This window comes from Erythrolamprus reginae, chromosome 2 (assembly GCF_031021105.1).
Source record: "Erythrolamprus reginae isolate rEryReg1 chromosome 2, rEryReg1.hap1, whole genome shotgun sequence".
In the NCBI taxonomy this organism is placed as follows: domain Eukaryota; kingdom Metazoa; phylum Chordata; class Lepidosauria; order Squamata; family Dipsadidae; genus Erythrolamprus; species Erythrolamprus reginae.
In genome coordinates, this window is record NC_091951.1 from 19,924,771 (window position 1) to 19,938,740 (window position 13,970).

The following is a 13,970-nucleotide window of genomic DNA, read 5'->3' on the forward strand; positions in this document are numbered from 1 at the left end:
GAGAGAGGTGGCATACAAATCTAATAAATAAATAATATCTGGAAATCCCAAAATTCCCTAGCATGTTGCTTGAGGATTTTGGGAATAGGAATTCCCTGGAGATGCTGGATTGTAGAAAACTACTGTATGGGGTGTCTATTTGTCCCTATGCCCTGAAAAAGAAAACAAAAATCACTCCTTGCTTCTACTTTCAAATGTTGCTAAGTATTTTGCTCCAACTCCATTGGGAAAGGAAGCAATATGGAGTTTAGAAAAAAATAAATAAACACAGGGATAAACACCCCCCCCCCCCACCGTTTTTCTTCCAGGTAATAATGTAAATGGGGTTATTGACTTACTCAAAGATGTTTCCTGTTCCCGACCATCTTCCAAGATCTCTTTGTAAAAAGCTTTTTGGGCTGGATCCAGTGAGGAGTGTTTGAGCTTCTCAGTGACATGCACAGCCAGTTCGAAGTCCACCGATCCCTGAACCGAGAAGAAGAAGCTCAAATTGTGATTTCTGTTTGGCTTATTTATTTGCATCCCCTCCCTGTGCTATTTTTACAACTAACTTAAGACATATCCAAAACATATCCTGTTATTTTCTGGTCTTCGCAGCTGGCCAGGGCACATTTCTGAATGTAATACATGAGAATGGTGTGATTGTGCAGTGCAGGAATGTTTTTAATATTTAATATTATTATTATTATTATTATTATTATTATTATTATTATTATTATTATTATTATTATTATGTCGGTACAACACAGCAAATGAGATCACTATGCTGGATTTCGTATTTCATCACCAGTAGGGCGCTTCCCAAGCACCTAGGACTGTGTGATGTAGCAGCGAATTATGTTTGCCAATCCCAGGAAAGCGGCCTTTTGCAATTGACAGATGGAGATTTTGTCAATTCCGATGGTTTTCAAATGTCCACCAAGATCCTTTGGCATTGCGCCTAGTGTGCCAAGTACCACTGGGACCACTTTCACTGGCTTATGCCAGAGTCGTTGCAGCTCGATTTTTAGATCTTCGTATTTCACTAATTTCTCTATTTGCTTCTCCTCAATTCTGCTGTCTCCTGGGATTGCAATGTCGATGATCCATACTTTCTTTTTCTCCACAATCAGGATGTCTGGTGTGTTATGCTTCAGAATTCGGTCAGTCTGAAGTCGGAAGTCCCACAGTAGTTTTGCTTGCTCATTTTCGACCACTTTTTCGGGCTTATGATCCCACCAGTTCTTTGCCACTGGTAAATGGTAGTTCCAGCACAAGTTCCACTGGATCATCTGTGCCACAGCATCATGTCTATGCTTGTAGTCAGTCTGTGCGATCTTTTTGCAGCAACTGAGTATGTGATCGATTGTTTCATCTGATTATTATTATTATTATTATTATTATTATTATTTATTAGATTTGTATGCCGCCCCTCTCCGGAGACTCGGAGCGGCTCACAACAACAACACAATACAAATCCAATGGCAAAAACAATTTAAAACCCTTAATATAAAAAACAAACCATATAAAGGTTTTAAATTTAGCGTTTAATTTAATATTGGATTTGTATTCTGTATATTGTATTATTGTTGTTGTGAGCCGCCCAGAGTCTTCAGAGAGGGGTGGCATACAAATCTAATTAATAATAATAATAATAATAATAATAATAATAATAATAATAATAATAATGTGGCAAAGAACTGGTGGGATCGTAAGCCCGAAAAAGTGGTCAAAAATGAGCAAGCAAAACTACTCTGGGACTTCCGACTTCCGACTGACCGAATTCTGAAGCATAACACACCAGACATCCTGATTGTGGGGAAAAAAAAGTATGGATCATCGACATCGCAATCCCAGGGGACAGCAGAATTGAGGAGAAGCAGCTAGAGAAATTAGTGAAATACGAAGATCTAAAAATCGAGCTGCAACGACTCTGGCATAAGCCAGTGAAAGTGGTCCCAGTGGTACTTGGCACGCTGGGCGCAGTGCCAAAGGATCTCAGCAGACATTTGAAAACCATCGGAATTGACAAAATCTCCATCTGTCAATTGCAAAAGGCCGCTTTACTGGGATCGGCACACATAATTCACCGCTACATCACGCAGTCCTAGGTGCTTGGGAAGCGCCCGACTGGTGACGAAATACGAAATCCAGCATAGTCACGTCGTTTGCTGAGTTGTATTGACATTAATAATAATAATAATAATAATAATAATACACATGTCTGAATCCGGAAGAGCCATGGACAACAGCTGATGTGTCTTGTGGCATGTTTGCCTTAAGTTCGCCATCTCTGGCCTAGGAGGTCCAGCGTCCTTCCTTAGCCATTGACAAAGGATATCATCGCCTTGCCAAACTGGCTAGTTGGTATTCACACATTGGCTTAACCACCATTGCCAAAAAAGGTCATAAAATCATGAGACACAATCACATGATGACCTGCTTAATGACTGTCTTGGCTTAAAATCATAATGGTGGATTCAATGACAGTTGTAAATTGAGGACTGCCTCTATCCAAGATGGCTTCTCTGGCAAAAGGATAGTCACAGGGTCTCCCCCTCCTACCAGATGTTTACGAACCTCATTTGGTGCTGTTTCAACAAAGTCTTGTCCCTCAGGCGGAGGATAAAACACTTGCTGGCTACAAGGGCTGTCTTCATAATCTGTAGAAACATAGAAACATAGAAGATTGACAGCAGAAAAAGACCTCATGGTCCATCTAATCTGCCCCTATACTATTTCCTGCATTTTATCTTAGGATGGATATATGTTTACCCCAGGCATGTTTAAATTCAGTTACTGTGGATTTACCAACCACGTCTGCTGGGAGTTTGTTCCAAGCATCTACTACTCTTTCAGTAAAATAATATTTTCTCATGTTGCTTTTGATCTTTCCCCCAACTAACTTCAGATGGTGTCCCCTTGTCCTTGTGTTCACTTTCCTATTAAAAACACTTCCCTCCTGGACCTTATTTAACCCTTTAACATATTTAAATGTTTCGATCATGTCCCCCCTTTTCCTTCTGTCCTCCAGACTATACAGGTTGAGTCCATTAAGTCTTTCCTGATATGTTTTATGCTTAAGACCTTCCACCATTCTTGTAGCTCGTCTTTGGACCCGTTCAATTTTGTCAATATCTTTTTGTAGGTGAGGTCTCCAGAACTGAACACAGTACTGTATTCCAAATGTGGTCTCACCAGCACTCTATATAGCGGGATCATAATCTTCCTCTTCCTGCTTGTTATACCTCTAGCTATGCAGCCAAGCATCCTACTTGCTTTCCCTACCGCCTGACTGCACTGTTCACCCATTTTGAGACTGTCAGAAATGCAGCCCCATGGCAAAATTAATTGCCCACCCCTGCTCTAGAGCCTGGGGAGGGTGGAAAAACGGGGCCTACCAGGCCCACCAGAAGTTGGGAAATGGGCTGTTTCTGGCCTCCAGAAGGCCTCTGGAAGGCATGGGAGGCAATTTTCACCCTCCTCAAGCATTGAATTGTGAGTGTGGGCACTCGCGGAGGTGAAATATTGTGTGCACACCCGCTTTTGGCAAAAAGGTTCATAGGCCATAGGTTCACCATCTCCGCTCTTAAGATCAGCAGTTCCTCAAAGTAAAGATGGCCTCCAGGGTTGGCACTATAATGTAGTCCTTACACACAAACCCACTCATGAGTTCCCATGCTCATTCTCTGGAGCAGTGTTTCCCAACCTTGGCAACTTGAAGATATCTGGACTTCAACTCCCAGAATTCCCCAGCCAGCATTCGCTGGCTGGGGAATTCTGGGAGTTGAAGTCCAGATATCTTCAAGTTGCCAAGGTTGGGAAACACTGTTCTGGAGGACATATAATGAGCACTTTAAACAAAATACCCAAACAGTTTCATCTAGTCATCTCACTCCTAAGACCAAAAGTGCTTTTCCAAAAGGCAACTGGACTGCCTTGTTTTTCTTCAAAAGAAAAACCAGGAAGTTCTGTTGCCTCTTAAAAAAGCACATTTGGGACAACCATGATCTGGGTGATGAAGAATCTCCAGAGATGCTCATACCTAAGTGTTTCAAAGGATTTGACACCAATTCAACGGCACTAAATCCACAAACCTGGATGTGTCGATCTGCGATCTCTAAGAATACGCTCTTCATTCTCCACAGGCAGTACTTCCTTTTCAGGATTGCGTGCGTCTCCAATCCCGTCTTTGAAAGATACCGGCACCTGAAACAGACAAGAAAAATCACAATGAGTTTTGAGAACTCTTTTATAAAAACTATACTTTCGCCCAGGTTTGGCATGTTCTGCACTGACTTAAAATGCTTTATTATTATTATTATTATTATTATTATTATTATTATTATTATTACTATTATTATTTATTAGATTTGTATGCCGCCCCTCTCCGCAGACTCGGGGCGGCTCACAACAGTGATAAAAACAATATACGGTGATACCTCGTCTTACAAACTTAATTGGTTCCAGGGCAAGGTTCGTAAGGTGAAAAGTTTGCAAGACAAAACAATGTTTCCCATAGGAATCAATGGAAAAGCGATTAATGCGTGCAAGCCCAAAATTCACCCCTTTTGCCAGCCGAGATTTTTGCACTGCTGAGATTTCTCTGAGGCTCCCCACCATGGGAAACCCCACCTCTAGACTTCTGTGTTTTTGCGATGCTGCAGGGGAATCCCAGCAGGATAATCCCAGCATCGGAAAAACAGGTGCTTCGCTGGCAACGGAAATCCGGAGGTGGGGTTTCCCAGCGAGGGGAGCATCAGTGAAATCGCAGCATCGCAAACACACCAAAGTCCTCGAAACCCCACCTCCAGACCTCTGTGTTTTTGCGGTGCTGCGATTTCACTGAGGCTCCCCTCGCTGGGAAACCCCACCTCCGGACTTCCGCTGCCAGCGAAGTGCCTGTTTTTGCGCTGCTGGGATTCCCCTACAGCATCACAAAAACACGGAAGTCCGGAGGTGGGGTTTCCCATGGAGGGGAGCCTCAGGGGAATCCCAGCAGCGCAAAAACGTGCGCTTCGCTGGCAACGGAAGTCCGGAGGCGGGGCATCCCAGCGGCGGCGGTGGGTTTGTAAGGTGAAAATAGTTTGTAAGAAGAGGCAAAAAAATCTTAAACCCCGGGTTTGTATCTTGAAAAGTTTGTATGATGAGGCGTTTGTAAGACGAGGTATCACTGTATATTGACAAATCTAAGATAACAATTATACATTTAAAAATCTAAAAGCAAGGAACCCCAATATAAAAAACATACATACACTCATATCATGCACCAGAACTACATAGGCAGGGGGAGATGTCTCAGTTCCCCCACGCTTGACGACAGAGGTGGGTTTTAAGGAGTTTACGAAAGACAAGGAGGGTGGGGGCAATTCTAATCTCCGGGGGGAGTTGGTTCCAGAGGGCCGGGGCCGCCACAGAGAAGGCTCTTCCCCTGGGCCCCGCCAAACGACATTGTTTTGTTGACGGGACCCGGAGAAGGCCCACTCTGTGGGACCTAACCGGTCGCTGGGATTCGTGTGGCAGAAGACAGTCTCGTAGATTTTCACCGCCTCAAAAATTTCACAACAGGCATTTGCAGAAAATGCTCCAATCACCGTTTTTAATCTCCCAACAATTCTGCGAGGTGTTTCACTGAGGGGGGGGGGGGGGGAAATGAGGAAAAGGTTACCTGGTGTTTGGCTTAAAGGTGGCCAACTTGATGTCAATCATGTCAAGGGTTTGGGAGACAGAGATAGTTGGACTGTATTTAGGCATGTTTCTTTAAGATATTGCATTAGGGGAAATGTAGTAAAATTGCACTCTGGGTAACGTAGTTTACATGTGACCACATTTGTATATTCCTATTGGCTCTGACTCAGGATGAGGGGCAATTGGAGAGAACATTCCAGAGGGTCTTTTGTCTTCACTCACTAAGCCAGCCAGCATGTAGATGCTACACCTAGAGCCCGGGTCAATTCAACCTCTTTTTACTGTTCTGGGACAGGTCAACTTTTCGCAGTCAGATAACTCAGCGCAACGAGATATCCCTGATCATTTTATTACAGGAATTCTCACAATAACTCACAGTTATGATGCGATTCTTCTGCAGTATAATCTTTCCCATTGTGCAGTATCTTAAAGAAATATGCCTAAATACAGTCCAACTATCTCTGTCTCTGGGGACAGCACACTCTCCGTGCCTCAAAGAGATACAATTTCCCTATCTGTTTATTATTACTGAACATCCAAAATATACTATTCAGTTCTATATATGTATATATGTTATGTGTGTACATACATATTACACACATGCACACAAAAATATACATTATCTACTATATAGAAACATAGAAGACTGACGGCAGAAAAAGGCCTCATGGTCCATCTAGTCTGCCCTTATACTATTTCCTGTATTTTATCTTACAATGGATATATGTTTATCCCAGGCATGTTTAAATTCAGTTACTGTGGATTTACCAACCAAGTCTGCTGGAAGTTTCATCCAAGGATCTACTACTCTTTCAGTAAAATAATATTTTCTCAGGTTGCTTTTGATCTTTCCCCCAACTAACTTCAGATTGTGTCCCCTTGTTCTTGTGTTCACTTTCCTATTAAAAACACTTCCCTCCTGGACCTCATTTAACCCTTTAACATATTTAAATGTTTCGATCATGTCCCCCCTTTTCCTTCTGTCCTCCAGACTATACAGATTGAGTTCATTAAGTCTTTCCTGATACGTTTTATGCTTAAGACCTTCCACCATTCTTGTAGCCCGTCTTTGGACCCGTTCAATTTTGTCAATATCTTTTTGTAGGTGAGGTCTCCATATAAACTGTATGTGTATGTACACACACACACACACAGCTCTTCTAAAATTAAACACATTCAACCTCATTTATTGCGATAGGAAAAACATACCCAGAGCCTATTAGGGGGGGAAAAGGGGGGGGGAATCAATTTTTTTTCTACCAGTTCTGCGTATCTGGCCAAAAGTTTTCCACCGTTTCTGCATAGCTGACCGTACCTGTAGGAGCCCATCACTGCTCCAAACCTCACCTGCCGTTTCCATGTCTCTGCCTCCTGTTGGCTCATCAGGCAATCCTCCCTGAGGCCTGTAGTCTGGACCCAATTCTCTGGGTCACATTCCCGGACCCGGCTCTGGATCTCTGGAGGCAGGATGGCCAGGAACTGCTCCAGGATCAGCAGCTCCAGGATCTGCTCCTTGGTGTGCCTCTCCGGCTTCAGCCACCGGTGGCAAAGATCCCGGAGACGTCTGTAAACTCTCTGCGGATCTTCAACCTCCTGGTAACGGAACCGGCGAAAGTGCTGGCGCTGGGCCTCCATTTCGAAGGCTGCCCCTCGCAAGATGGCCGCCTTGACTTTCCCATAATCCTTTTGGGCTCCGGTTTCTAGGCCGTTAAAGGCTTCCCTGGCTGTTCCGGTCAGTGCCGGCAGAAGCTGAGCCATCCATTCAGTCTTAGGCCACTGGCAAGCTTCCGCCACTTGCTCGAAGGAGGTCAGAAACGCCTTGGCATCATCCCAGGGGTCAGAATTGCTCTGTCCCTCAACTGAATTAGGGAGACGCCTCCCCCTGAAGGATTCCTGCCCCTGGCCTTCCCAATCCTTGGCTTGTCCTCCTTCAGGATCTCGTTTGATCTGTTTGGACGCTAGGCAACCTGGAAGCTCTCCAGGAACAAAAGTCTCCTCGGGGCCCTTCCCCAAATCCAGATCCACCAGTGGGTCTAATTGCTTCATCTTGACATCCAACCCACAGCCTTCCTTTTCATGCAACTTCCCTTCCTCGCTTAGAAATCTTTATTTATTTAAAGGATTTATTTAATTTATTTATTGGATTTCTATGCCGCCCCTCTCTGAGGACTCAGGGTGGCTCGACTTTATATGGCCCAATTGCTCGCTTTCAGTGATTCTAGGTGGCTTACAAACAATTTGAAAAAATATCCGATATAAAAAAAGTAAAACAAATATAATCTCATCCCCACCACCCCACTGGTGACAACTAGTGATCAAATCAATTTTTGCTTTAGGTTTAGAGTGTTCTGTGACTCAGTAAGAGGATCCACTTGTTTGCTAAAGTGATGGATCTGAGGAAGGCAGTTGCTCTTTCAATGATGGTGCATTTCATGCAGTATGTAGGACAAACTGCAGCACATTTCGGAAAACTCCCAACAGATTTCACATTTAGTCAAGGAGGCATCCTGTACAGAAAAGAGAAAGATTATTTTTTTTAATCTCCTTTGGTGGACTCCAGGGCCCTTCATGGCACCGGACCAGATTATCTCCAGGACCGCCTTCTGCCGCACGAATCCCAGCGACCATCCCACAGAGTGGGCCTTCTCCGGGTCCCGTTAACTAAACAATGTCATTTGGCGGGACACAGGGGAAGAGCCTTCTCTGTGGCGACCCCGGCCCTCTGGAACCAACTCCCCCTAGAGATTGGAATAGCCCCCACCCTTCTTGCCTTTCATAAGCTCCTTAAAACCCACCTCTGTCGTCAGGCATGGGGGAACTGAGATATTCTTTCCCCCTAGGCTTCTACAATTTATGTATGGTATGTTTGTATGTATGATTGGTTTTTAAAATAAGGGTTTTTAGTTGTTTTAGTATTGGATTGTCGCATGTTGTTTTTACCACTGTTGTTAGCCGCCCCGAGTCTACGGAGAGGGGCGGCATACAAATCAAATCAAATCAAATCAAATCAAATCAAATCAAATCAATCAATAAATAAAATAAATAAAATAAATAAAATAAATAAAATAAATAAAATAAATAAAATAAATAAAATAAATAAAATAAATAAAATAAATAAAATAAATAAAATAAATAAAATAAATAAAATAAATAAAATAAATAAAATAAATAAAATAAATAAAATAAATAAATAAAATAAATAAAATAAATAAAATAAATAAAATAAATACAATAAATACAATAAATAAAATAAATAAAATAAATAAAATAAATAAAATAAATAAAATAAATAAATAAATAAATAAATAATCCCCTGCTACTTTAAATGTGTCAAAGGATTAGTTCAATCCTAGGTGATATTCCATTATGGTGCCATATAAGGAAAAAGAAGCATGTTGAGCATGTTAATGCTGAGTCATAGGGTGTAAACTGCAACCTGATTGGGCCAAAGCATTATAAAATGCAAAGCAACTTTACAATGATTGTTAGCTGTTGTTGATGGTAATATTGTTAGTCAGCTGGCTGGAGCAGTTTTGAGTGTGGGTTAATTATAGTGTTGATACGGAGAAACCTGGATTGGTTTAGTATCTACATGTAAGTAAGCTTTACTGCATATACTGTAGTTTGTTCCTGTAAATAGAAGACTAAGACCGAAGATATTTTGAATGCACTGAAGAGTAAAGAACTGCTTACTACTGTTTTCTACAAACATGTCTTCGTTATTTCTCTGCACTGGTTCCTGTTGTACATACTCCTGGTCAGTTGGAGGATGATGAAGAGCTTGAGAACTCTGATACATATAGTGTTTATGAATTAGTGGTAGGCCCTGGGTTACAGGTATTAGAACAGGTGGGAGGCCAGCAACAGGATGTTGCTATGAGTCCAGAATCTAGTGAGGAAGAAACAGACATTCGCTGGGTCAATCCTCAATTCAGAAGGGTCCAAAAACGCAAGGAACAGGTGTTAGGAAAAAAATATTAAGGGGAGGAATGGGTTAAATATTGGAGTCATGTATTAGTTACGTCAGGAGGCCAGTGGGGAAGAAGGGCGGAGTTTCAATGTTGTAGTTCTAAGAGGAAATGTGTTTCAGTTTGGCTCCAGAGCAAGTAAGTTTATTCTGTGTTATATTGCAGTCATTCTGCTGTTTTTGAATCATGCTGTAAATTCTTGAATTTCAGGAGACAGGAGAAGGCATGAAGGAATGCATGTGGAATGTAATTAAGAGAGATATTGGGAGAAAAGAATGTGCTAGTCTGTTTTGCATTTTTGAATACAGAAACGAAGAGAATAAAAATGGAGTTTCTTTGTTTATGAAATACTGCATTCAGTAATAGTTATTTTCAATAACTAAAGTTCTACCAGAAACTAGAACAGTTCCTAAATTGCCACACTATAAATTCTGGTATCTTGTCAAGTCCTACTGCATAGCTCTGCATATCTGGACAAAATGGTCAAGAGATAATAGGGGAAGAAGTGGTCACTCTATGACACTTTCTCCTTTTTCCTGGTACAGGTAGTTCTTACTTAACGAAAATTGGGACTGGCAACTCCATCACTAAGCAACGTAGTTGTTAAGCGAGCCATCACATGACTGCGACAGGCTTATGACCTCACTTCTACACAATTTCAACATGGTCAACTTTGAAGGCAAATAAGGTCTCTGAATCTCTCCCTGAATTTTAAACAAGGAAGGCAGCACACTAGAAGCTCTGTCATCACTGAAGGCACTAAGGAAATATCTCTGAAATAATTTATTTTAAGATTTAAGATTTAATTGGATTTGTATGCCGCCCCTCTCTGAGGACATGGGGCGGCTAATTGTTTAATTTATTTTATTTGACTTCTATGCCGCCCAATCCCAAAGGAGCACATGTTGTCTAGCAAGTAAATAAATGCTGGAGCGCACTGAAATAAATAAATCAATACCTACTGCATTAGAACAAACAGAACAGAAAGAACAGAACAAAACAAAACTGAAACAGGAACAAGAACGGAACAGAATAGAATTTGATTGGCCAAGTGTGATTGGACACACAAGGAATTTGTCTTTGTGTAAATGCTGTCAGTGTACGTAAAAGAAAAGATATATTTGTCAAGAATCATAAGGTACAACACTTAATGATAGTCTGGGTACACATAAGCAATCAAATCATATTAGGAATCAGTCAATATAAAGTAAATTGTAAGGATACAAGCAACAGAGTCATACGGTCGTTAGTTGGAGGAAATGGGTGATGGGAACGATGAGAAAATGAATAGTAGTGCAGACTTAGTAAATACTTTGACAGTGTTGAATGAATTATCAGTGCAGAGGAAATTATTTGTTTAGCAGAGCGATGGTGTTCAGGAAAAAGCTGTTCTTCTATCTATTGTTCTGGTGTGCAGTGCTGTATAGCTTTATTAAAAACAGATCAGATATCAAAAATAGCAAGCACCAAAACAGCACCAGTGTGTTGGTCCCAGAAAAACTAGAATTGGAGTGTTTAGAATTAGAATGAATTAGCATTAGGGGACCTTGGAGGTCTTCTATTCCAGCCCCATGCTCAAGCAGGAGATCCTATATAGAAAAAACAATTGCTACCAACCTGCCTTCCGTTAATGACCTGTATACTGCACAAGTCAAAAAGAGGTCTGTGAAAATATTTACTGACCCCTCCCATCCTGGACATAAACTGTTTCAACTCCTACCCTCAAAATGTCGCTACAGAGCACTGCACACCAAAACAACTAGACACAAGAACAATTTTTCCCCGAATGCCATCACTCTGCTAAACAAATAATTCCCTCAACACTGTCAAACTATTGCTTGTATCCTTAAGATTTTTATTAATATTGATTGTTATTGATTGTTATACGCAAATTTACTCGAAATGGCAAAAAGATAAAAAGCATGTAGGGATCTAAGAGAAACACACAGATCTTGAAAAATTAATATTACGTAGAGCAAAATTTTTTATAACAAATACATAGTTTCCTGATAAATTATAAAATGGACGTAGAAATGGTCAAAGGAAACATGATCAGTTGGGCAAAAAATATTGGACATAATATATATATTGATCAATGGGAGACAATTTGGAAAAGGAATTACAAGATAACTAAATCAACTGTGTACAAGGAAAACATTTTAAAGATGTTTTATAGGTGGCATATATCACCCTCAAGACTAGCCAAAATTTACCCCAAACTAAAACCAGACTGCTGGAGATGCAGGAACAAAAACGGAACATTTTTTCACATGTGGTGGACATGTCCAGAAATTAGGACAATTTGGAGTAAAATTAGAATATGGATTTACAAAATAAACAAAGTCAAACTTCAATTAAAACCGGAGATCTTTCTTCTAGGCATAATAGATTAAAAAAAAAAACCATTATTATTTGATACAACATGTAATTACTGCAACCAGGATTTGTATAGCACAAAATTGGAAGAAAGAAGACACACCATCGGAGAGAGACATGATTAAGAAAATTTTTGACTGTGCCGAATTGGCTAAACTAACACAAGAACTTAAAAACAATAATCAACCTTGCTATGATGACACATGGGGCGATTTTTACATCTGGATTGACAACAAGAAAAAGAATAGCTGTAAATAATGTAAATATCAAACTGATAGAAATAAGCAAATTAAGTCTATAATTGATTAAGATAATAATTACTGTTTTAATGATGATATTGAATTGATAAGATGCGCTACTGCTATAGACCGTGGAAATATGAAAGGAATAAACTGTCTAAGTTACAGTTTGGGAAGGGGGAGGGTTAGGGATATGTGTTGTACTGTCTTTGTATCAGACATAATGCAATAGAAAATGTATACACAGGATGAAACACCTATTGTCTTGTTTTAATTTGTATATACTGTACTTTAATAAACATTTTCTAAAAAAAAAAACAGTTTTTCCCCAAATGCCATCACTCTGCTAAACAAATAATTCCCTCAACACTGTCAAACTATTGCTTGTATCCTTAAGATTTTTATTAATATTGATTGTTTCCTCATTGCTTGTTTGACCCCTATGACAATCATTAAGTGTTGTACCACATGATTCTTGACATATCTATATTTTCTTTTATGTACACTGAGAGCACACGCACCAAAGACCAAATTCCTTGTGTGTCCAATCACACTTGACCAAAGAAAGAATTCTATTCTATTCTATTCTACCATTTCAGACAAGGGACTATCTGGTCTCTTCTTCAAAACCTCCAGCGTTTGAGCACCCACAACTTATGAAGGCAAGGTGTCCCATTGGTTAATTGTTCTCGCTGTTAGGAAGTTTCTCCTTAATTCCAGGTTGATTCTCTCCTTGGTCAGTTTCCATACCCTGTTTCTTTGTCCTGCCTTTGGAGACTAAGTTGACCTCCTGCTCTTTATGGCAGCCCCTCAAATATTGGGAAATGCTGCTATCATGTCCCCATGTCTCCTCTCTCTACACTAGCCATACCCAAATCCTGTAACTATTCTTCATTCAATTAGCCTACATTACATACTGACGGCATAAAAAATGGACCTCATGGTCCATCTAGTCTGCCCTTATACTATTTCCTGTATTTTATCTTAGGATGGATCTATGTTTATCCCAGGCATGTTTAAATTCAGTTACGGTGGATTTACCAACCACGTCTGCTGGAAGTTTGTTCCAAGCGTCTACTACTCTTTTCAGTGAAATAATATTTCCCCACGTTGCTTCTGATCTTTCCTTCAAAATACCCATGGCTTCGAGGGAGGTAAACATCTTTTAATACCTCTTTCACCATCTGATGAGGAGGAGGAGGAGAGCCTCCTTGGATAGAAGTCTATCTGACCCGCAGCAGAGCCAGGGGAAGGATCTAGTTCCCCTGTCCTTTGGAGAGAGACTCCTAAAAATAAAAATAAAAACCAGCAGCAGCAGCTGGTTCAAGCCTTTGCTTCGAGCGACTCCCCGGGTTCCAGGAATCTCCCCCGAGGGCGACCGATCCCTCAAAAAAAGCCGCCTTCCCTCCAAGATCCAGAGGATCAGGAAATAGCTTTGCGGGCAGATGTTAAGAACCGAACTCTCTGGTTTTAACTCCTTCGTGCCGCCCTGTAGCTTGAGAAACGGCGGGGAATAGCAATAGCACTTGCCTTATATACCGCTTCGTAGTGCTTTTACAGCCCTCTCTAAGCGGGTTTAGAGAATCAGCATATCGCCTCCGACAATCTGGGTCCTCATTGAAAACACTGCGGAGCATTCAGCCTCAGTGGCTTCTTACTGTGTTTAGAAGAATGGAATGGGTTGGGATGGAATGGAATGATAAAGTACTGGAGATAGATA

At 40.9% G+C, this 13,970-nt stretch overlaps 1 protein-coding gene across 1 annotated transcript in view; it reads right to left on the reverse strand.

The window, feature by feature from the left end:
• Positions 1–13,675, reverse strand: part of LOC139159226 (zinc finger protein 721-like) — a 40,715-nt gene extending 27,040 nt beyond the window's left edge. The window contains exons 1-5 of the mRNA XM_070736573.1: positions 13,423–13,675; positions 7,015–8,174; positions 4,077–4,188; positions 2,560–2,642; positions 339–465 (exon numbers count right to left, since the gene is read on the reverse strand). Of these exons, the coding sequence (XP_070592674.1) occupies positions 339–465; positions 2,560–2,642; positions 4,077–4,188; positions 7,015–7,713 (1,021 nt within the window). The 5' untranslated portion in view covers positions 7,714–8,174; positions 13,423–13,675. The remainder of the gene's footprint in view (positions 1–338; positions 466–2,559; positions 2,643–4,076; positions 4,189–7,014; positions 8,175–13,422) is intronic.
• Between the last annotated feature and the right edge of the window lie 295 nt (positions 13,676–13,970).